The sequence below is a fragment of the Peromyscus leucopus genome, chromosome 10 (assembly GCF_004664715.2).
Source record: "Peromyscus leucopus breed LL Stock chromosome 10, UCI_PerLeu_2.1, whole genome shotgun sequence".
Taxonomy (NCBI): domain Eukaryota; kingdom Metazoa; phylum Chordata; class Mammalia; order Rodentia; family Cricetidae; genus Peromyscus; species Peromyscus leucopus.
In genome coordinates, this window is record NC_051071.1 from 4,329,916 (window position 1) to 4,355,194 (window position 25,279).

Below are 25,279 nucleotides of genomic sequence, written 5' to 3' on the forward strand. Positions count from 1 at the left end.
AAATTCTGTACACATGGGTCTATTTTTAGACTCCCTGTTCTATTCTATTCATTCATGTGTCAATTCTTGTCTTAATTATTTTATAAGTTTTTTATTATTTTGTATTAAGTGTTAGAAATATCCTTTTCCCTCATCATTTTTTTTGGAACATTGCTTGAAATTCTTGTCTTATTTTTAATGTATACTGTAGTTTATTTTATTTGACTCCTACCTTCCCCCCTATATTCCGTCTTCTTATGGTGATTATAATAGATATCCAGGTTTTCTTAGGAAAGACTGAGAGCTTCATGATGTTGAATCTTCCTAAAAGCAGGCCTTTCTCTTTGTGCAAGTCTTCATGCCTTTCAGGAATGCTTTTGAAATATTCATAAATATAGCACATGTCTTGGGTGTTTTTCCAGAGATTCCATCTTTTCCTGCTGCCATGGTCAATGGATTCTTCCCCCACTTCATCTTCTAACTTGCTGTTTCACACATCTGAAGTTTACTGATACCTTCATAGTAATTATGTATCTGACTACTTTACTAAATGTTATTGTTTATAGTGTTTTTAGCTTAATACCTTAGGTTTTCCATATGAAGCATAAATTATAATAGTTGTATTTCCTTCTTTAAACTCTTATACTTCTAACAATTTTTATAAATTCAAAACACCACTGTTAATTGCTCATCCACTCTACTATGTCAGATGTCTTATAAAAAATGTTTGCATGCAGCCCACAAAAGGATCTCCTGAGATTGACCTTCTCTGTCCACCATTTCACTAATATTTAAATAACAAGCAAAGATGGTCTTCCAGTTACATTGAGTCTATGTCCTTACCAGCTAGAAGTACTGTTAGATTGAAAATGTGTTTAGTATATCTCATCTGCCAAATATCAGCACTTAGCCTGGCCTGTCTTAAATATGCTCAGCATACTTTCACTACCTTCAGTTGGGAAAGTTACCTATCAAGTGTTGAATATCTCATGTGATGTGTTGAGTGTAATATGATAATAATGGGTTCTTTGACATTTCTGGTCACAACACTAACTGAAGAGAGGATGGTACAGCATAGAAAAGATACGAATTTGTCATTCTGGAACTCTGTTCTATCTTCAGGTAGCTGAGTGACTGCCTCTGAGGCTTAAGAGGCTATGGATCCTCTTGAGTCCTCCTTGGGAACTGGAGACTGCTGCAGGCTTCTTCTCAGGAAGCCCCAGCCCAAGCTGTCCTATAAATCTCCAGAAGTATGTGCCAAGGTAGAGAAACGGGGCTAAGAATGTGACAAATTTCTAGGCCCTGAAGGGTTTTACAGCCTAAAAGAGGAGCTAGTGAACTAAGGGACACAAAATACACTAATCAACAGATTTAACTTCATAGAGAATTAAATTCTATCGTGAGTGATGAGAAACAAACTAATGGATGGTACAGGGAGGATGCACTAGAGAAGCTGATCAGGGAAGGATGCTCCAATGACAGAGCTGAGGACTAGAGAACATGAGGAAGTTAGCATGGAAGGAGCATTCTAGAAAGAGCAAAAGTGTGACTCAAGGTTTGAACGAGGAATAAAGAAGGCCAGAATGCCTGGAACATTAGAGGGAGGCATGGTGACACAGGGGAATGACACCTAGCAGTGTGACTCCTAAGAAGGAGGGAAAAGTCCAATTCTACATAATGAGGAAAATTTCAGATTTCAAGTGTGGTTTCTCCTGTATTTATTCTAGCTTGGTTTCTATTGCTGTGATAAACACTCTGATGGACAGCAACTTGTGGAGGGAAGAAATTGTTTGGCTTACACTTCCAGGTCGCAGTCTACCACTGAGGGAAGGCAGGACAGGAAGTTAAGCAGGATCCCAGCACAGGGCCCATAGAAGAATGATGCTTGCTGGCTCACTCATAGTCATGAACACCTGTCCAAGGAATGGTGTCTCCCACCATAAACTCTCTTAGTGAATTAATAGTCAAGACAATGCCCCACAGACATGCTCTAGGGGCCAATCTGATATATGGAATCCTTCAATTGAAGGTCTCTCTTCCCAGAGGACTCTAGCTTATGCCAAATTGATAAAAAAGCTAACATGCAGAATACCATTTTCACACACCAATACAAATTTGAACAATTTAAGCTGAATCATATACTAAGTTGGAACTGTTGCCACACTTAAACTATTATAAGTAGAATAATCAAGACTGTACAGCTGGGGCCTATGAGTTAAAGTTCCCTTCTTTTCAACTACTGTTGATATACTACAGTCTGATGAGGGAAGAAACCACACAGTCCAACTTCATGCACTTCATGGGGTCTTTCAGTGAGTGGCTTTTGCAGGAAGCTGGAAGAACAGAGCTAAGATCTTGACACTTTTAAAATATCATGCAATGATTTTCAAAGACCTCATACTGGAGCTGGCTCTTTCAGCCCAGTATTAAAGGCTCCTACTTACCAGGTAGATCCACTATTTTCCCTCTCAACTCTGTGACCAAGAAAGCAGGCTTTGCCGGTCAGGCTCCCACAGCCTCTGGCTTCTGATTGCTTAAACTGATTCAAGGAACCAGAAGGAAAGCAGCCATTTACTTTTATTACTAACCAGAAATTAGAACATTTATTATCCTGGCTACCACTCTGATGCCCTGAAGGGGTGGCCACCCTGCTTCCTTTGGGTATAGGTAGGGCCACAGCTTCTGCTAAATTAGCTTTCACAATCTGCTGAAGTCAGAATCTCCCCAGGTTCATTGTACCACATACCACATTCTTACTTACATGGCATTCATACTTTTGTGAAAAGCACCTTCAACAATCCTAGATTCAGTGTAATTTGAGTATATTCCCCATTTCTCTGAATCCTGCCTACAAAATCCCATCTAACTAGATTTTATACCTCTTATTACTTGCATTGTTTAATCTCACTTGGGCTCTTTGAGTGTGCATTCTTCCTGCACAGCCTGCCATTGCTGAGGAGCCAAGTCTACTGAAGGGGATTTCTAGACAGTGACATAATCCCTACCCCACCCAAAAGGATTTCTTTGTTATTCATTTTCCTGGATAAAGTGCGCTGTTTTCCAAATGCTGTTGGTTTATCTGGAACAAAAGTAGAAGTCTCAAATGAGCCACTGAATGTCTGAAAACCTGCTTAAGCTCTGATGGTTCCTTTAGCGAAGTCGTTTCAGTAAAGAGTATATGTGTTATAAGTGCTGCTTTGTCTAACATTTGTTTGTGGGTAGCATCCAGATATCAAGGAGAAATTTGATAATACATTGTAATATTTAAGTTTTTATTTTAAGAAGCGGGGAATGATGGGATATTGCACATAATCCCAGTCCTTGAGAGGGAGAGGCTGAAGATCAGTCTCTGGCCAGCCAAGGATACACAGTGAAACCCTATAAAACAAACAAAAAATGATAGCTACCTCCTAGTCATATGTAATCATTGCTTTTGTTTTGGAGTTGTGGCCTTGTTGGAGGAGGTATGTCACTGGGGCATGCTTTGAGGTCCCAAAGGCTCACACCACTCCCAGTTAGCTCTCCCTGTGTGCCTTCTTCTTGCCTGCCTGCTGTCATGCTCCCCACCATGATGGTCATGAATGCTAACCCTCTAAAACCAAACATAAGCCCCAAATTAAATGCTTTATTTTATAAGTTACTTTGATCATGGTGTTTTGTTTTTTTTCAAAGTTGAAAAGTAACCAAGAAAATTACTAGGAAACTAAGGCAACTTGGGAAAATCTAAACCAATTATTATGATTAATTTTCTACTGCAAAACAGAAGACAGCATCTCTGTCCATATGTAGCTGTCACACTCTGAGTTCAGATAGACCTGGGTTTGAATTGGAGCTTTCCACTTCTAGGCCTGGTAACTAGACCCAAGTTATATGCAAGCTGAGTCTCTTTGCTGATCTGCAAACTGGAGTCAATATTACCTCATGAAATTACATGTGCATTATTTTCTCAGAGTTGGAATGCATATGTTCTCAGAAATTAGAGAATGTGTGTGTGCAAAGACACTCAGCTTTCTGAAGAATTTGTATTAGACTGCTCTCAAATGAGCCCTGAGTGGGTCTTTTTTTTTAAAGAATGGCATTCTTTTTTTTTTTTTTTAATTTTACAATACTATTCAGTTCTACATAATAGCCACAGATTCCCTTGTTCTCTCCCTTCCTGCCCCCTCCCCTTCCCCCCAGCACACACCCCCATTCCCACCTCCTCCAGGGCAAAGCCTCCCCCCAGGATTGAGATCGACCTAATAGACTCAGTCCAGGCAGGGCCAGTCCCCTCCACCCAGTGGAGGTTGACTGAGCAGAGCTCCAGAGAATACCGCTGGACTGCGATACACCTTCCCCAGACCACCACTCCCCCCCCCCCCCCCGCAATAATCTATTCCTTCATTTGTAAGTCACCCACTAAATAAATCTTCCTTTTAACTACATGGAGTGGCCTTTATAATTTCACCAATAATTCCTCAGTCCTTGGATGGAGTTTCTGACCCAACTATTAGGGTGTTTGGCCATCCCATCACCAGAGTAGGTCAGTCCCGGCTGTCTCTCGACCATTGCCAGCAGTCTTTTGTGGGGGTATCTTTGTGGATTTCTGTGGGCCTCTTTAGCTCTTTGTTTCTTCCTTTTCTCATGTGGGCTTCATTTACCATGGTCTCCTATTCCTTGTTCTCCCTCTCTGTTCTTGATCCAGCTGGGATCTCCCACTCTCTTTCCCTCGACTCTCGCCCTTCATTGCTCCCACTCATGTCCAGGCTGTTCATGTAGATCTCATCCATTTCTCCGTGTCTTTCTTGGGGTCCCGTTTTCCAGGTAGCCTCACTGGTGATGTGAGTAGCAGTCCAGTCATCCTTGTTCCACATCTAGCATCCTCCTATGAGTGAATACATACCATTTTTGTCTTTCTGAGTCTGGGTTACCTCACTCAGGATGATTTTTTCTAGATCCATCCATTTGCCTGCAAACCTCATGATGTCATTGTTTTTCTCTGCTGAGTAGTATTCCATTGTGTATATGTGCCACAATTTATTTATCCAAGGAATGGCATTCTTTTATCATCATGAAGGAAAGACAAACATGGCAATGGTATACTTCCAGTTTTACAATCTCACAACTATCCATGCTGTTTAGGAAGGAAACATATCAGTTAATAACCTCTTACAAGACAAATTATTGAATAAGACAATTAGAGCAACAAATTTTTTTTTTAATTATTTTTCCATGAAAATAATAAAATCCAATTTTCAAGGTCTGACGAATCAAGCTATTAAAATTAAGGATATAATTTTAACAGAAATCAAAACAGAATGAAAACTGTTGTATTTACATCTTTACATTACATAGAAATGATTTTTCCCTAACTGTCCCCAACTAAAAGCAAAAGAAAATCTACATGCTTGTCTTCCCAGTAAACAGAAACAGATAATAGAAGTTTACTAAGGACTTGAGATAGTTTATAATCTCTCACCATATGAAATCAGAAAACCCCAATGAACACATGGTTCCTTCAAAGAACCCTTCTCTAGGTAGCACATTGAGAACTCCAGCCATCTTCATTTTCCCATCTCAGTCCTGAGAAATGTATTTCTACCTTTTTTTTTCTTTTTTCAGTGCTAGGGCTGGAACACAAAGGCCTGGAGAATGCTAGTGCTCTTATCATTTAGCTACTCTTCCAGCCCCAGGAAATGTATTTCTCTTCCTATCACCCTAACAGTAAAAACTTCTTTGTCACAAGCTGTCAGTCTAGTCTTCTAATCTTTCCCTACCTCATTTCTGCTTCACCTCTGGTCTCTGGTTCGATTTTCTTTGCTTAGGGTGCACACATACAACTTTGTTCTAGCCTCCATAAGCTAGGAATTACCTTTATTTCCTATCTAAATCTATATCCCTTAAACCTTAAGGTATATGTGGCATTGTTAATGGGAGGACAAGATGTTGGAAGTCTACAAGCCTCTCTACCTCTGTAAATGAAAGCTTAAAGTTAAACTAAAAAGCCCACTTTTCCCCCTTTTTTTCATTAAGAAAATTTTTTCATTCATTTTCACATGAATCAAAGATCCCCCTCTTCCCACCCACCCCCAACCTCCCCATCCTAACCCACTCCCCACTCCCACCCACAAGAAGGCAAGGCCTTCCAGGAGGAGGCACATTCAGTAGAGGCAAGTCTAAGCACTTTCCCCTGCTTCAAGGCTGTGTGAGGTGTCCCATCATAGGTAGTGAGCTCCAAAAAGTTTGCTCAAGTACCAGAGATGGATTCTGATCCTACAGCCAGGGGCCCCCCCAAGCAGATCAAGCTACACAACTGTCTCACCATACAGAGGGCCTAGTCCCTTCCCATGCAGGCTCCACAGCCATTGATCCAACTTTCATGAGTTCCCTCTAGTTTGGTTTGGTCATCCCTGCATGTTTCCCCATCATGATCCTGATGCACTTGCTCATAGAATCCCTCTTCTCTCTCTTTGACTGGACTCCTGGAGCTCTGTCTACTGATTGGCTGTAGATCTCTGCATCTGTTTCCATCAGTCACTAGAGAAAAGTTCTGTGATGACAGTTAGTGTAGTCACCAGTCTGATCTCTGGGGCAAGCCAGTTCAGTTCAGGCACCCTCTCCACTATTGCTAGTAGCCCAGGCTGGGGTCATCCTTGGGGATTCCTGGCAACTTCCTTAGCACTGGGTTTCTCTCTATCCCCTCTCTCTATCATGGTATCTCTTTCACTGCATTCCCCCTCGCTACCTGTTCCAGTTCAACCATCCCATTCCCTTATGCTCTCATCCCCTCTCCCCCACCCTCCATTACCCACCCCTCATGCCCAGTTTACTCATAGAGATCTTATCTACTTCCCTTTCCCAGGGTGGTCCATGATTCCCACTTTGGGTCTTCCCTGTTAGTTAGCTTATCAAGAGTTGTGGATTGTCACCTGATTACCCTTTGAAAGAAACTTTTTTTTTGTTTTGTGTTTTGTTTTTTTCAAGACAGAGTTTCTCTGTGTAGCTTTGGTACCTGTCCTGGATCTCACTCTGTAGACCAGGCTGACCTCAAACTCACAGAAATCCACCTGGCTCTGCCTCCTGAGTACTGGAATTAAAGGCGTGCACCATCACTGACCAAAAGCCTGCTTTCATAGATGCTTTGGGGCCACCAACTTCTTTAAAGAGCTAGAAGAAATACAGAGATTGAAGATGAAGTATATCACCACCACCCTGGAAACATTTATTTTCAGGCTGAGGAAGGGAGGCAAATAAAAGTGCCTAGATTTGGTATTAATTCACTGGTTGGGGTTGAGAAAGTTTGTTCCTTGAAAATAATGTTTACCCTGTCACCCCAGCCACTTACTTTATAGTCAACAGTATTTCTGGATGATGAAGATGGGTAGTGGTGGTGGAGGTGGTGGTGGTGAAGGTGGAGGTGGTGGTGGTGGTGGTGGGTGGTGGTGGTGGTGTGGTGGTGGTGGGTGGTGGTGGTGGTGGAGTGGGTGGGTGGTGGTGGTGGTGGGTGGAGGTGTGGTGGAGGTGGAGGTGGTGGTGGTGGTGGTGGTGGTGGTGGTGGTGGTGGTGGTGGAGGTGGTGGTGGGTGGTGGTGGTGGTGGTGGTGGTGGAGGTGGTGGTGGTGGTGGGGGTGGTGGTGGTGGTGGGGGGGGGGGGGTGGTGGAGGTGGTGGAGGTGGTGGTGGTGGAGGTGGTGATGGTGGAGGTGGTGGAGGTGGTGGTGGTGGAGGATGGTGGAGGTGGTGGAGGTGGTGGTGGTGGTGGTGGTGGTGGTGGTGGTGGTGGTGGTGGAGGTGGTGGGGGGGGGGGGGGGGGGGGGGTGGTGGTGGTGGTGGAGGTGGTGGTAGTGGTGGTGGTGGTGGTGGTGGTGGTGGTGGAGGTAGTGGTGGTAGTGGACAAGGAGGAGGAGGAGGCAGCGGTGGTGGTGGTGGTGGTGGTTAGGAAAAGCAGGGGGAAAGTCCCTTAAGGAGGAAAGAATCATACTCTGGCAGAAAGCCTTGTTCCCTTACTAGTTCTGGAGATCCTTGTTTACCAGACAACAGAAAATGGTAGCTGATAATAGTCAATGGTCTGGTCTTTGTTCATCCACTGGCAGCAACTCAAGTGTGGAAATCCTGTAGCAGCAACAATATGGAACCATGTAAGGCTGCACAGACCAAATGGCCCATTAATGCCCTCAGTGTCATCAGTCTTCAGCGGTTGTCCACAGGCAATATGTCTATACTGACAAATGCAGAGAAGGGAAAAGCAGGTTTCCAGGGATAGCTTGAAATCTAGGTGGTAGACCACAGGCCCTGGAAAACAAATAGTGTCCAAACAGTGTAGATAAAGAGGGTGAAATGTACAGCATCATTTGCTTGGTTTAGAATAGGTGAACTGGGCATTATGTGATACAAATGCAAAAAAAGCACATAATGGAAACGAGGCAACAGAATCATGAAGTTTCAGTCTTGTAGCTGAAAAAGTTTAAAAACAAAAGTTTAAAAGAAGGAGGGTACAGAAATGTCAACACAATAAAAGGCATACCCGTTTCTGTTGTCTAGTCACTGGTCCAGCAGTAAGTTGTAGAGGACCTGTATGGGAGTAATCACATGGGCAATGGTTAACCAGATTGGAACCCAAAGGGCCTAGGGATCTCCACAGGTTCTCTTATCTGGCGATGTCTAGCCCTAGGGGCCCCTGTGTGTAAGAGATAGTATTGCAGTGGGTTTGGCCAGAGGTCCTCTTTGATGATCTGTGTGATCCTGTCACGCTCTGGATGGCTGTGGTCTGAAAGCTAGGTGAAGAAACTACACGTGGCATCCTGGTTCCCATGAATGAAGGGCTGAGGTTCATGGCCAGGGCGCCATTTGATTGGAGTGGAGAGTGATATCACTTGGCCAGTGGGTCTGACCTCGTAGTCATTGACGATCAGAGTGTTTCTGAAGAAGGGGTTTCTTAAAAAGAACTTGAACCGGCAGCTTGCCCTAGAGAGACTGGACTCCTTCACTTCCAGGTTGGTTATGTATCTTAACATTTCCACATCTTGGCCCCGTAATCATTTCGAACAGCTGTGGGTAGTTTCGAGGGGCGGTGACCCAGAAGCCTGGGATGCTCTGGATGCCGTAGTTGCTGTGCTCCAGATAGTACTGATGGATTGCCCATGCTCCAGCTGCTGAAGGGCGCGGTCGGCCTGGGTATTCATAGTGTTCAGATCCAGCTGGACAGCTTCCAGGGACCTCATCTGCAGAACCACATTCAGGAGGCTCGGCCCTGACTCCTCCGCCCCACTGTTTGCCTCCACATCCATTGTCTGCTGGCTTCTCAGCCCCTTCCTCCCCTGCGCTCTTGTCGGTCTTCTAGACCTTGGCCTTGCCTTAGCCACGCAAGGGGGGAGAGGGGGTAGGCCTCACTGCGCTGCAGCTTTCTGGGGCCTTTGCCCCGCCTGGACCTGGCAGGCCTCACGTGAGGCTGTTGTCAGGGGTGGCCTCCAGGCCTTCGGGGTGGTGAGGCCACCTCTTGCCCCACCCCGTCGATGCCCACTGCGAAGGTGTGGCCAGGATTCCGGCAGGCTCGGTTCTGGGGAGTCTCCTTGCAGCAGGCTCCTAGGAGGCTCCATGTTCCTCTGCAGGCCCGGGTGCCATGCTGTGCTCACCTGCCCCGGTGGCCTGCATCGCCCTATCCGAGGCCCTGCCAGGCACCACAGTCAGGGGTTGTGAGACTGAAGGTGTGGAGGGCAGGACTCGGCTCCGTCCCACCGAGGGAGCTCACGTCGGAGCAGCCAGACTGGGCAGAACGGTCGTCTTCCTCACAGGCCCGGCCGCCGACCTTTGGTGTGGTGGTTGGACACTGGGCAGTGGGGCTGTGGTGCCCTGCGCTGGGCTGCTGTTCGAGTCTCATGAGATCCACGCGAACCCGTCCCTCGCCTGTCCCACAGTTTTCACAGAAGCTTGCAATAGCACTGCAGGATAATGTAAATATGTTTTTATCCAGTGGATTGAGAACAGCATAGGTATTCTGTAGTTGGGTCTGTAGCCTAGGCCAGTCTAATTCTGCCAGGCTCAGGCTGCAGGGTGCTGGGATTAGCGCCACGCCTGGCCACTTCTCTTAAGCATTGACCACCCCCACCCCCAGTTTTTTCAACTAAGTATTCTCTTTTTCATATTGACTGGGGGAGAGGATTGAAGTCAGGCCCTCATGCATGCTCGGCAAGTTATCTGTCTATTCAGCTATGTCCCTAGCCCTTCATATTTTTTAAGAATCTTTTATGCATGTTAGATGCTTAGTCAATTTCAGATGTGTGCATTGTAAATCTCCCACTTTGTTTGTTGTTTCGTCTTATGTGCGGTGTGTGTGTATGTGTGAGAAATAGTGTCACGTGTGTGTGTGTGTGTGTGTGTGTGTGTGTGTGTGTGTGTGTTTTCAAGACAGGGCTTCACCCTGGCTACCCTGGAATTCATTCACTCTGTAGGCCAGGCTGACTTGGAACTCATAGAAGTCTGCCTGCTTCTGTTGGCCTCAAACTCACAGAAGTCTGCCTGTCTCTGCCTCCCAAGTGCTGGGATTAAAGGCATGCAGCACCACCGCCAAGTTAGTGTCTCTTTCTTTAGCCTAGACTAGTCTTTAACTCACAACAATCCTCCTTCTCCAGCTTCCTAAGTGCTAAAATTAACAATTGTGTGTATATGAACAGTCTTATTAAATAAGAAACACAGAGCCAATTGCAGAGTTAAAAGCCCAAGAGGTCAGAGCAGTAGCTGAGAGCTGAGACTTAAAACCGCCTTTCTTACCCTTTGCTGCCGCTGTCGTCCTTCCCCTCAGAAAGAGACCTACTTCCTGTGTATCTGTCTTTTTACTGACTTTCTGTTCTGCCTTCTCATTGGTTATAAACCCAACCACATGACCTCCTAGTCACTTCCTGTCTATACAGACCTCCATGTCTTCTATGGTTGGTTTTGAGATTAAAGGCGTGTGTCTCCATGCTGGCTGTATCCTTGAACACACAGAGATCTGCCTAGCTTTGCCTCCCAAATGCTGAGATTAAAGGCATGTGCCACCACTGCCCAGCTTCTACTATGGCTTGCTATTAGCTCTGACCCCCAGACAACTTTATTTATTAACATACAAATAAAATATCACCATAGTTATGTGCTACAACACCCAATTTTTTCACTATTTTTCATTCCTCTTTAGAGGTTTTTTGTTTTTGTCTTGTTTTGTTGTTGTTGCCCTATTTTTTGTTTTGTTTTGTTTTGTTTTGTTTTTTTAAACTGCCTGTCCAAGATTGTTCACATTTATATCTGCCACCCATCTGGAGATTTTTGTAAATGGTGTGATAAGGATCTTGATTTATTTTATGCATATGAATATCTAATTGACCCAGTCCATGTTTACTGGAAAGACACTTTCTTTCCTATACATAAATTTTTTAAAAATATTTTCATCTAAAGGGATATATGGCTTTAACCATTGATCAAATGACCTGGCCTAACTTTAAGGAGTCAGGGAGGTAAAGTCCCCACCCCTTACCCTCACCCCCTGTGCCCCAACCGCATTGAGTGAGATGATAACAGGAAGAGTATGGTGAGGACATTGACCCTTCACAGAGTATAACTTGGGTAATGTGTAAAAGACCAACAGAGTTTGGCCAAAGACAGTAACAGGAGAAATGTATGAAAGATAATGCAGAGCATCAGCAATAACTGATACTAAAAGGAGCAAGAGAGAGTGCATAAGCAGTGCTTTGAATCAAAAACAGCCACAGTGGTGCTTTACAGAAATTAAGAGAACATTGGGGCAGCTTTGTGCCAGTATATTTTCAGACTTAAATGAAGTATGTAACTTGATGGAAATACATAACTCATTAACATTGACAACCAGGTACACAATCAAAAACCTACATAGACCTAGAAGCAATAAATAAATCAGGAGTTTGGGGTAAAGTCCACAAAAATAACAAGAGGTTCAAATGATTTCATGACAAATGCTATCAACCCTTTAAGGAACACATCATGCATTTTGGTATTCATTAAACATCCAATAAGTGTTTGTTGTACACCTACTGTGTGCCTGCCATTCTTCAAAATCCATGAACATTTTCCCTCTTACAGTTTATATTTTAGCAAGGGAGGAAAAAAGCAGCACATTAGAAAGTTACAAACCTTGTGGAAGAAACAATAAAAATAGACTAAAAGGATAGAGTGTTCTGGGAGTAGTAAACAGACTACTATGTAACTGGGGTCAAAGGCGAAGCCTCATTGTTACTTACATGTTTATCTTGGAAAAGAGCATTCTAGGAGAGAAGAAGGTAGCAGAAGATAGGAGATAGCCTGGGCTATTCAAAGAGCATGGAAGTAGAGTCAATGTGGAAGGCTAAGTCGATAGGGCTCTGTGACGGTTTATCTTCACTGTCAGTGTTTCTAGAAAGATTTAACTGACCCATCCTGAATGTGGGCAGCACCAATCCGCAGGCCAGAGTCCCAGTCTGAATGAAAAGGAGAAAGTAAGCCATACACTAGCACTCATCTCCCTGTGCTCCCTGACTCTTGACGTGACGTGACAGGCCCTGGTATCCTGCTGTTTCAATGGCTGTTTTGGTCTTTCCTTCTCTTAGTCACTTTTGTCAGATATTTGTCACAGCAACAGGAAAAGTGGCTAACACAGGACTTATATCCTTTTGAAATCGTTTTGGATTTTATTCTTAGTGAACTGGGAAATCACTATAGGATTTTGAATGGAGGACTCAAAATCTGCTTTATGTTTTATATAGATCACTCTGGCTTGTAGGTAAGGTGTAGACTGTGTGGAAGCAATGATACATTTTAGGGAAGTCTTTTAGGATATGATTCCAGTTGTCAAGATGAAGCATGTTTCTCTTATCAGGTGGTAGCAGTAGCAGTGGATAGATATGATATAGGGGTACAATTAGAATGATTTTTATATTAACTGGATAGTGGGGTATAAAAAGAAGTCAAGAATAGCCCCCTAAGATTCGGACCAGAACAGCTAGTACAACTGAGTTGGAAGAAGAAAAGATGGGAGAAGTTGAGATGGAGTGATCTTCGCAGGAAAAGTGTGTGCTTTGGACATACTAAGCTGGAGGTGACTTGGGCAGTAGAGTTCTGGTGCCAGTATGCATCATGAGTTTGCAGGTTAGAACTGAGGACATTCGTGTCAGAGATAATGGGTGTATGTGGTCATAAAAGGCTTGCAGGCTCAAGTTATGAGGTTGAGAAAAGGAAGCAGCAAAACTAACACAGAGACTGAGGAGTGATTGGGGATGGGTGGGAGGGAAGCCAGGAGAGGGTGGTGTATTGGAAATCAAAGACGGAAATGGAAGTGCTCAAGTGTGGGCTGAAGTTAGGTCAATGAGGAGAAGTCACAGCTGGAATTTAGAGCAGAAGGGTCATTGGTGAGAGAGTCTTAGTTACTTTTCAATTGCTGTGATAAGACTCTTTGACCAAAGCAACTAGAAGAAAGGTTTTATTGTGGAGCTTACAGTTTCAGGAGATGAGTCCATAACCATTGTGGTGAGGAGCATGGCAGCAGGCAGGTAGGCATAGTGATGAAGCAATAGCTGAGAGCTTCATCCTGATCCACAAACAAGAAGCAGAGGTGGCAGGACAACTGGGAATGATGTGGGCTTTTGAAACCTCAAAACCAACCCCATTGACACACCTTCTCCAACAAGGCCACACCTCCTAATTCTTCCCAAGCAGTCCCACCAATTGGGGACCAAGCATTCAAATACGTGAGCCTGTGGGGCCCATTCTCATTTAAACCACCCATGAGTCAAGAGTACTTTCAGTGGCTTGCTAGGAAATAGAATAGGTCTTAAAAGAACAGAAGGAAAGAAATTGGCAACAGTGTACATTGGCTGTTCTTTTGAATAATTCTGTTCCAAATGGAAACAAAGAAATGGGGTCATGACAAGAACAGTCTCAGTGGAGGTGACAGTTTGGAGAAAATAGGAATGGAAAAATTAAAAGAGAAAATATAACCAATTCTTTTGAAGGTTTATTTTTTTCTTTGAAGAAATGAGATGATGGCTGATAGAAATGTGGGCCAAAGAAAGTGCTGTTTTCTTTTTAAGTGATAGAAAAAAAGGCTGGTGAAATGACTCACTTGATAAAAGCACTTCCTACAGAAGCCTAACTGGTTCATGCTTAGTCCTTGGAACCCTTGGGTACAGAAGGAAACCAACTCAGGAAAGTTCTCCTCTCGCTACTGATGGTTGAGATTTGGGCTGGGTATTTCCAAATTCTTGGTCTTTAACCTGAAGAACTGGAAATGTGGGGTTTATAAAGAGTTATAAAAAGAAGCAAGACAACTTTGTTTGGGGCAGAGTGATGGTTAAAGTTATAGAGGGAGACACTCAGGACTGATGGAGGCCCCCAAATGAGAACACTCAAGGGTCCAATTATTGGGTGCTTTCTTTAGTGGGGTTGGAGAGGAGGAGTTTGGTTACTAAGGGGTATAGTTAGAATGGCTCTCTATTTTGATTGATAGATTAGGTCATACATTTATTTTTCTTGCAGCACATGCCCTTTCCCATAATCATATGCAAACCCATATTATTCATAGGCATAAGATAGTTAACAGGGAATGCTTCCTTAAAGATTACTAGAGGACACAGTGCATGTGAAGGAATTGGGATACCAAGTGTACTATTACAAGAATGAAAGATGCATAACCCAAAATCAAATGGAGCTCCTGGGTTACTGATAAACTGTCTCCTCTATTTATCTGTCTCACTCTGACTTTCATGGCACATACTCTCATACTTACACATCATATGCATTCATCATACATGCAATAATACATTTTCAAAATTAAATTTGAGAAAAAGATGCATGTATATATGATTCTGTGGATGATCTAATAGAGAGCAAAGACTAATGGTGTAGGAGATGGGAGGAGAGTTATCAAACACACGCCTTGATAGATGAGATAGAGCCCATGCCTGACATGACAATTTTACCTCTGATAACTGGCAGGAGGGCAGAGTGTGAGGATGGATACACAGGTGGCAGAAAGGATAACTAGATTCATGGAATTGTCTTCTGAATGCTTCAGCATTCTCAGAAAAGTAGAAAGCAAGATTGTGGAGTAAGCATGAGGACATGACAAGAGCCTGTGGGAATCTGAGGAGAGAGAAGAAAGTGTGGTAGGGTTACCATGAGAATATATGAGTGACTGGACTGTGGGGTGATGTTCAAACAGCATTAGAGTTGTGAATTTGAAACTTAGCACATTACCATGGTTGTGAATCTTCCTCCAGCCCCAAGCAGTCTCCAGGTGCAGTGTGAGAAAACATTTGTATTTAGTCAGAGCTGAAGCAAGAATAGCAAGAGTATGATTGCAGTAATTGGTCTTAGAATTCCAGCTGTAAGGACAGAGATGCACAGAGGAGAGGGCCAGTGAAAAGGTGGTCTGACTGTGGGGCAAGAGCCTGGATACTGAAGGGTTACAAAGGGAAGCTAGAAGTGTGAGAGATAGTGGACTGCAGAGGATTTGTCAGAATCCCACTTTTCTGTCCATGTGGGGCTATCATGGGGCCAGTTGAAGTCAAGGTCATTGCCGGTTGCAAGTGAGTGAACTACGAGGCCAGGGTTTGAAGGATCCCCTGTGTGCATATTGAAATCATTGAAATTGAAGACCAGAGAGAAGCAGAAATGAGCCCAGAACCAACATTCTCGATAAATGTGGGGAATGATATGTATAGCAATAATGCAAAGTGGTCTGACTCATCAGGACATTCAAAGCTGTGTGTGTATTGTGGAGCTAAGGTACAGAATCACCACTTCTGGGTAAACTTTCACTATCAGGAAAGCAGATACTCAAGAATTTCATATTTCTAACATCGCAGACCCTGTTATATGCTATTTTATTTTCTTTTAAGAACCTAAAATACCCCTTACAAAATAGGCAATCAAAAACAGGAACCATATATCCTTTTTAAAAATTAAATGTGAATGCTGATGATAGTTTTTGAGTTCAGTGTGAAATGTTGTTCCCTTATGATGTTCCATTTTGCTAGTATCATAGGGAGGAGCCAGAAACCACTGAAGAGAACAGTTGCAACCCCAGGAAAACACATTCTGCTTGCATCTTACTGTTGTTTCTGTTGTGTTGGTTTTAGAATTAGCAAATAGAACTAAAACAGAATTTCCAAAATGCAGTCAAAAGAGAAGAGAATGGAGCTAAGGGAAGAAAAAGGGGGCTTCTTGGGGAGATTTCAGTTGAGTTACACATCTATCTGCTTGCAGAATTGCTGGCATATTTAAAATCTCTGAGAAACAGAAAAAGCATGACTTTACAAAGGTAAAGTGAATGTAAGATGAAAGAAGAGAGCCTGTGAATTACAGCCATGTTATCCTTTGACTCCTCAAATATTGTTACTCAGTTCCAATTTGTTTTGAAAGGGATACCTCACAAGCCATTTGACTTATTTAAACAGCCTTGTTTGTTCAGAACTATTGTTCATTGGACTAGGCCACCCAGTATAGGAAACTAAGAAATGAAAAGCATGTTGGTAGGCCATAGAAGAAAGATATTGTTAATCTCCTGTTTCCCTCAGAGAGTAAAGTAAGCTTTTTGTAAAGGGCATGGTTACATAGAAGCCTTAAGTGGTTTCCTGAATGGCTTTATAGCTGTGCCAGAGGCTCCTGCCTCTTAGAACGATCCGAGAGATCATGTAAATGTAGACAGTAGGGGGAAATGTTGCTAGTATTTAGATACTGATTTATCTTAGATAAGTTAATAATTATGATTAACTGTTTTCGAATATGCTCAAGCAGCAATACAGGCAACCGCCTCCTGAAGATGCAAGATACTGAAGGTCTGTGAAGTCCTGGCCCAGCTGACTGGCCCCAAGGTAGCAGAGACAGTTGGCAGGGCTAGCCCAACACAGTCAGGGGTAGGCAGAGCCACAGGCCCCTGACTGGACCTGGGTCCTAACCAGTGCCAAGTGCCTCCCCTTATGAATGCAGTAGAGTAGCAAAATACTAGTGGTATAGTGTTCATACTACATAGTGTCCAAACATCAGCCTTTATACCAGTTGTTGTTTTAGAATTTCTCAGAATTCACAAAAGTGTAACTAAATAAACTAAACAATGAATGCTTTTAAAATATAACAAAAAGTAAGTGTACATTTAGATGGCAAATAGTTCTAAAATGATCTATAATTTTGGTTCAAGACAGGAGGCCGGAAAGCTATAAAAAAACACTGAGTGCAATGGGGGGAAATGTGGGTTTTGATTGAATATTAGATTTTTAAAAATACTTATTTTATATATGTGTATGAGTGCCCCACATATGACGTGCATCGCACTGTGTGCTTTGTGCCTGGGGAGGCCAGAAGAAGACAGTGAATCCCCTGGAACTGGAGTTACAGATGGTTGTGAGCTGCCATGTGTATGCCAAGTCTTCTGCAAGAGCAGTAAGTGCTCTCAACTGCTAAGCCATTTCTCCAACCCCAGTGAATATTAGATTTTTAATCAAATTATATGAATGGAGGGGTGGAGGTAAGGAAAAAATACAGTAAATGTTAACTGGCAACACAGACACACACATGCATGCAAGAATGCATTCACACACAAAACATACAGAGTCATTTAGTCTTACTGTTCCTTCTGTGTTTTGGTACATGTATAAAAGTTGTGTTAGAATGAGTGTCAACATATAATCACCATTCTCTTTTTAGGCTTGTGCACAAAGCACCATTACCAACTAAGCCATCTCACTGACCCAAAGAAAGTGTTTTGTTATTTTGGTTTTGGGTGGTCCTAGGGATTGAACCCAGGGCCTCAATCATGCTAGGCAAGTGCACTTTCCTAGCCCCATAAACACCATAGTTTTGAAAAAAGCTGGATGAGGGAGATGATGAAAAGCAGCAAGGAAAGGGGGAAGAACACAGATATAATCTGCTGGACTTGGGCAAATACTTAGCATGTTTGATTCCAAATTTTCTTCTTCTTCTCTTTTATACATGCTGTCTGCAAGGGGTGATATGATGATTAAAATGATGACATACATTGCATAGATTATGTTATCTGGCTGTATTTATTCCTTGTCCCAGAGCCATTCTGCCATTAAAGCCACAGAGAAAGAGAGGAAGGATGCCTCTCAAAAGAAGGGGCATAATAGTAGTGATTTCCCACTAAAAGTATAGTCCAAAAATTAGCAGCATTGCCCTCACCTGGAGTTTGTTGGATAAACACAATTTCAAGACTTCCCTGAATTCTCTAAATTGGAGCCTGCATCTTAACAAGGTGCTGGGGCAATTCACCTATACATAAAAGCTGAAAAAGCTTGAACCTATGATGTGGCTCGGTGGGTAAAGGGGATTGCTGCCAAGTCTGATAGCCTGAATTCAATTACCCAACCTTACATGGTGGAAGGAAAGAACTGACTCCTGTAAGTTGTATACTGAGCACATGTGTGCTATGACACACCCACCCACATGCTAAGGAAGCAGAGAAGATATAGTAGGATGCCTCCTTCCTTTTAGCCAAAGGGACTATGTGAAGAAGATGGAAGCCAGAACTGAGGCACTTACCTGCTGACTTTCATTTTCTGAGTCAGACTCCATAGAGGTGACCTGAGGATGGACTAAAAGAAAGCAAGCCAAGAGCACAGGAATGTGCATGCATTTCCATCTGGAGACCTGTGCTCCCACTTGTGAGAACTAGCAGAGCGGGGACAGAGCAGCTGCAGTCTGGTGAACAGAGCGAGCCTGAGGTTACACTCTGAACTGCCCTTGATTCTCACAGATTCTCACAGATGCAGCAACCATAACTCAGAGGCTGGCTAGGAAGCTAGTTCAGGGAGGGAGAATGTAGTTATAAAGCATTCCCTGGCTGGTAAGTAATGACAGTTGCTGACTATCGGAACCCAAGAGCTTCCTTGAACTGTACAGAATCAACTGGGAAGGACCTCTGACCTTTATCAGCCAAGGATTTAAGTATCAAGACCAGCAAGGCTCCAAAGATCCAGATACACACAGGGCCTTGCCATGGAGCTCAGAGGAAATGAGAACCATGCAAGTTTCTTCTCCCTTGGAGCCAGGAGATCACTAAACCATTCCCTTCCACATACCCAGACACTATCATGGAGAAAGATTGAGGAAAATATTAAAGTTATAACCATATACCCAAACAAGAAGAGTCCCTTAAAGAGGCTGCTACAATTACAGAATGAATTTTCCACAGAAGGGAGTATTAGAAAGAAAAAAACACACACTAATGCAAAACTTGCAGAAAACACAAGGGTAGAAACTCAATTGCAGAATGTGGTGATATATTGTGTACCCCAATAAAACTTGCCTGGGGATCAGAGGACAAAGTCAGCCACTATATTAAACATAGAGGTCAGGCAGTAGTAGCACACTCCTTTAATCCTGGCATTCAGGAGGCAGAGATCCATCCAGACCACTGTGAGTTCAAGGCCACACTGGGAACAGAGCCAGGCATGGTGGCACACACCTTTAATCCCAGCACTAGGAAGAAAGTAAGATGCAGGGCACAGAAAGGTATATAAGACATGAGTAAACAGGAAGTGTCTCTCATGAGGCTGAGGATTCCATGGAGATAAGAACATGGCTGGCTTGTTCTGTTTCTCTGATCTTTCAGCTTTCACCCCAATATCTGGCTCCAGGTTTTTGTTTTTTTTTTTATTAATAAGACGGTTTAGCAATTCATGTCAAAGCAGAATGTGATTTTATCTCTCTTACTACATGACAGAATGTGAAAAACTAAAGTAACAATATCAATCACCTATAAAACAGCAATGCAGTTGATCTTAATATACATCAGCAAGCTACAGGAAGATGTAGTAATTAAGAGCAGTAGCCACACACTTTTGTGCGAGGACATAGGTATGCAAGTCCAAAGACAGTTTCATAGAGTTGGTTCCTCCTTTGCACTTTTGTGTGAGTTCTGGGGAATCATGTCAATAGTTGGCATGACAAATGCCTGTTTACCTGCTGTGCCATCTCACAGAATCAAAAATTCATTTTTTCTGGGTAATAGTGGTACACCTCTCTAATCCTAGCACTGAGAGGCAGGAACAGGTAGATCTCTGTAAGTGCTAGGCAAGCCAGGAGTACATAATGGAACACACACACGACCTCTCTGGTGTGGGTGCCCGTGTGTGTGTGTGATGTAGATTTAACAAGAGCTGGGCAGGAGACTTTGATGCTGTCTTTATCTGCTTCTGTGTTGTTTGACTTGTCACAGTCCTTATCTTTGTATATTCTTTTTTTAATTTCAAAAAAATTTTTTATTAAACTTTTTCATTTTACATACCATCCCCAGTTACCCCTCCCTCCCCTTCTCTCCCCAACCCCTCATCTACTCCTCAGAGGGAGTAAGGACTCCTTTGGGTAGTCAACAAAATCTGGCATGCCAAGTTGAGGCAGGGCCTAGCCACCACCACCACCCCACCACCCGCATCAAAGCTGAGCAAGGTATCCTACCCTAGAGAATGGGCTCAAAAAAACCAGTTCATGTACCCAGGATAAGTCTTGGTCTCATTGCCAGGGGACCCACAAGCAGATCAAGCCTCACAACTGTCACCCACATTCAGAGAGCCTAGTTCGGTCCCATGCAGGTTCCCCATCTGTCAGTCCAGGGTTCATGAGCTCTCATTAGTTTGGGTCAGCTGTCTCTGTGGTTTGTCCCATCATGATCTTGACACCCCCCCCCTGCCTTGCTCATATGATCCTTCCTCCCTCTCTTCAACTGCTCTCCAGGAGCTCAGCCCAGTGCTTGGCTATGGATCACTGCATCTGCTTCCATCAGTCACTGGATGTAGGTTCTTACCTGGGGCCATCCTTGTGTAATCCTAGGAATTTCCCAAGCAACAGCTTTCTCCTTTAACCATAATGACTCCCTCTGTCAAGATGTCTCTTTCATTGTTCTTTCTCTCTGTCCCTCTCCCAACTTGGCCACCTCAATCCCTCATGTTCCCTGTCTCCATCCCTTCCCTTCTATCCCCTCTCCCAGTTTACCCAGGAGAGCTTAACTATTTCCCCTTCCTGGGGCCCTCCATGTATGTCCCTCTTAGGGTCCTCCTTTTTACCTAGCTTCTCTGGGATTGTGGATTGTATCCTAGTTATCCTTTGCTTTGCATCTAATATCCACTTATGAGTGAGTACATACTATGTTTGTTTTTCTGGGTCTGGATTAACTCACTCGGGGTGGTATTTTCTAGTTCCATCCACTTGCCTACTTCATCACTTCATGATGTCACTGTTTTTTTATTGCTGAGTAATACTCCATTGTGTAAATGCACCACATTTTCTTTACCCATTCTTTAGTTGAGGGGCATCTAGGTTGTTCCAGGTTCCAGCTATTATGAATAATACTGCTATGAACATAGTTGAGCATGTGTCCTTGTGGTATGCTTGAGCGTCTCTTTGGTATATGCCCAAAAGTGGTATTGCTGGATCTTGAGGTAGGTTGATTGCCAATTTTCTGAGAAACTGCCATATTAATTTCCAAAATGGCTATACAAGTTTACACTCCCACCACCAGTGGAGGAGTATTCCCCTTACTCCACATCCTCTCCAACGTAAGCTGTCATCAGTGTTTTTTTCTCTTAGCCATTCTGACAGGTTTAAGATGGTATCTCAGTGTCACTTTGGTTTGCATTTCCCTGATGGGTAAGGATGTTGAGCAATTCCTTAAATGTCTTTCAGCCATTTGAGATTCTTCTTTTGAGAATTGTCTATTTAGATCTGTACCTCATTTTTAATTGGATTATTTGGTATTTTGAGGTCTGGTTTCTTGAGTTATTTGTATACATTGGAGATCAGCCCTCTGTCAGATGTGGGGTTGGTGAAGATCTTTTCCCATTCTGTAAGCTATTGTTTTGTTTTATTTACCATGTTCTTTGCCTTACAGAAGCTTCTCAGTTTCAAGAGGTCACATTTATTGTTTCTCTCAATGTCTGTGCTACTGGTGCTATATTTAGGAAGTGATCTCTGGTGCCAATGCATTCAAGGCTACTTCCCACTTTCTCTTCTATCAGGTTCAGTGTAACTGGATTTATGTTGAGTTCTTTGATCTACTCGAACTTGAATTTTGTACATGGCAATAGATATGGATCTATTTGCAACCTTCTACATGTTGACATCCAGTTCTGCCAGCACCATTTATTGAAGACGCTTTCTTTTTTCCATTATATAATTTTGGCTTCTTCGTGAAAAATCAGGTGTCCATAGGTGTGTGGATTAATATCAGGGTCTTCCATTTGATTCCATTGATTCAAGCGTCTGTTTTTATGCCAATACCAATCTGTTTTTAGTACTGCCACTCTGTAATAGAACTTGAAGTCAGGGATGGTGATGCATCCAGAAGTTCCTTTATTGTACAGGATTGTTTTGGCTATATTGGGATTTTTGTTTTTCCATGAAGTTGAGTATTGTTCTTTGAGGTCTGTGAAGAATCGTGTTGGAATTTTGATGAGGATTGCATTGAATCTGTAGATTGCTTTTGGTAAAATGGCCATTTATACTATGTTGATCCTATCCAAGAGCATGGGAGATTTTCCCATTTTCTGATATCTTCTTCAATTTCTTTCTTTAAAGACTTAAAATTATTGTCATGAAGATCTTTCACTTGTTTGGTTAGAGTTACTCCGAAGATATTTTATATTATTGGTGGCTGTTATAAAAGATGTTGTTTCTCTGATTTCTTTCTCAGATCATTTGTCATGTACATATAGGAGGGATACTGATTATTATTATTATAGGAGGGATACACATTATTGAGGGTGTTTATCAGTGGTAGGAGTTCCCTGGTAGAATTTTAGGGGTCACTCATGTATACTATCATATCATCTGCAAATAATAAAAGTTTGACTTTTTTCTTTACAATTTGTATCCCCTCGACCTCGTTTTGTTGACTTATTGCTCTAGCTAGAACTTTGAGTACTATGTTGAATAGATATGGACAGAATGGACAGCCTTGTCTTGTTCCTGATTTTAGTGGAATTACTTTGAGGTTCTCTCCATTTAGTTTGATGTTGGCTACTGGCTTTCTGTAAATTGCCTTTATTATGTTTAGATATGTCCTTTGTATTCCTGATCTCTCCAAGACCTTTATCATGAAGGGATGTTAGATTTTGTCAAAGGCTTTTTCAGCACCTAATGAGATGATCATGTGGGGTTTTTTTTCTCTTTCAGTTTGTTATATGGTGAATTACATTGACTGATTTTTGTATGTTGAGCCATCTCTGCATCTCTGGGATGAAGCCTACTTGATCATGGTGGATGATTTTTTTTATGTGTTCTTGGATTCAGTTTGCCAGTCTTTTATTGAGTATTTTTGCATCAATGTTCATGAGGGAGATTGATCTGTAATTCTCTTTCTTAGTTACATCTTTGTGTGGTTTGGATATCAGGGTAACTGTAGCCTCATAAAAAAGAGTTTGGAAATGTTCATTCTGTTTCTATTATGTGGTACAATTTGAGGAATATTGGTATTAGCTCTTCTTTGAAATTTTGGTAGAATTCTGCACTGAAACAATCTGGCCCTGGGCATTTTGTTTTGTTTTGATTTGATTTGATTTGATTTTGTTTTGTTTTGGTTGGGAGACTTTTGGTGACTGCTTCTATTTCCTTAGGGGTTATAGGACTATTTAAATTATTTATCTGGTCTTTATTTAATTTTGGTATTTGGTACCTATCCAGAAAATTGTCCATTTCTTTTATATTTTCCAATTTTGTGGAGTAGAGGTTTATGAAGTATGACCTAATAATTTTATCAGTATCTGTTGTTTTATCCCCCTTTTCATTCCTGATTTTGTTAATTTGGGTGTTCTCCCTCTGCCTTTTGGGTAGTTTGGATAAGGGTTTGTCTATCTTGTTGGTTTTTTTTCAAACAACCAACTCTTTGTTTCATTGATTCTTTGTATTGTTCTCTTTGTTTCTGTTTTATTGACTTCAGCCCTCAATTTGATTATTTCCTGCCATCTACTTTTAGTGGTCATTTTTCTATGTCCATTTTATATAACATAATGTCAAGCAGTCCAGGCAAGAACAGTCTTGCCCAAATGACCAGTTCTGCCAGGGGGACAGGCAGACCAAGAAACTTTCAACTACATCTACTCCTCCTGGATGAGTTTTGTTGTTGTTGTTGTTTTAGAGCTTTCAGGTGTTTTGTTAAGTTGCTAGTGTGAGATTTCTCCAAATTCTTTATGTAGGCACTTAGTGCTTTGAACTTTTTTTTTTTATCACTACTTTCATAGTGTCCCATAAGTTTGGATATGTTGTGCATTCATTTTCATTGAATTCTATGAAGTCTTTCATTTCTTTCTTTATTTCTTCCTTGACTCAGTGGTAATTCAGTTGAATGTTGTTCATTTTCCATGAGTTTGTAGGCTTCTAACAGTTTGTGTTTTTGTTCAATTCTAACCATGGTTTTTGGATAAGATATAGGGTAATATTCCAATTTTTTGTATCTGTTGAGGTTTGCTTTGTAACTTAGTATGTGGTCAGTTTTAGAGAAGGTTCTATGAGATGCTGAAAAGAAGGTATGTTCTTTTGTGTTCGGGTGAAATGTTCTATAGATGTCTGTTAAGTCCATTTGAGTCATAACATCTGTTAGTTCCCTTATTTCTCTGTCAAGTTTCTGTCTGGGAGACCTGTCCATTGGTGAGAGTGGGGTGTTGAAGTCTCCCACGATTAGTATGTGGGGTTTGATATGTGCTTTAATCTTTAGTAATGTTTCTTTCACAAATGTGGGTTCCCTTGTATTTTGGGACATAGATGTTCAGAATTGAGACTTCATCTTGATGGATTTTTCCTGTAATGAATATGAAATGTCCTTCTCCATCTCTTTTGATTGATTTTAGTTTAAAGTCTATTTTGTTGAATATTAGGATAGCTACACCAGCTTGTATCTCAGGTCCATTTGATTGGAAAAGCTTTTCACAACCCTTTACTCTGAGGTAATATCTGTCTTTGAGGTTGAGGTGTGTTTCTTGTATGCAGTAGAAGGATGGGTCCTGTCATCCTACCCATTCTGTTAGCCTGTGTCTTTTTATAGGCAAATTGAGACCATTAATATTGAGAGTTACTAATGACCAGTGATTGTTAATTCCTGTTTTGTTTGATTTTGTTAGTGGTTGTGGTAGTGTGTGTGTGTGTGTGTGTGTGTGTGTGTGTGTGTGTGTGTGTTTCTCTTCTTGGGGATTTGCTGGTGTGTGGTTATATATTGGCTATGTTTTCATGGGTGCAACTAACTTCCTTGGGTTGCAGTTTTCCTTCTAGTACTTTCTTCAGAGCTGGATTTGTGGATAGGTATTGTTTAAATCTGGTTTTGTCATAGAATATCTTGTT

The 25,279-nt window shown here is 42.2% G+C and overlaps 2 protein-coding genes across 2 annotated transcripts in view; one reads left to right on the forward strand and one right to left on the reverse strand.

Moving 5' to 3' along the window:
* The window catches only part of Acyp2 (acylphosphatase 2), a 166,121-nt gene that overhangs the window by 108,865 nt on the left and 31,977 nt on the right, over positions 1-25,279 (forward strand). The window lies entirely within an intron of this gene.
* Positions 8,557-9,243, reverse strand: Tspyl6 (TSPY like 6). The gene is given in 3 exon segments (XM_028891562.2): positions 8,557-8,988; positions 8,990-9,096; positions 9,099-9,243. Coding segments are annotated over 3 exon segments (684 nt in total).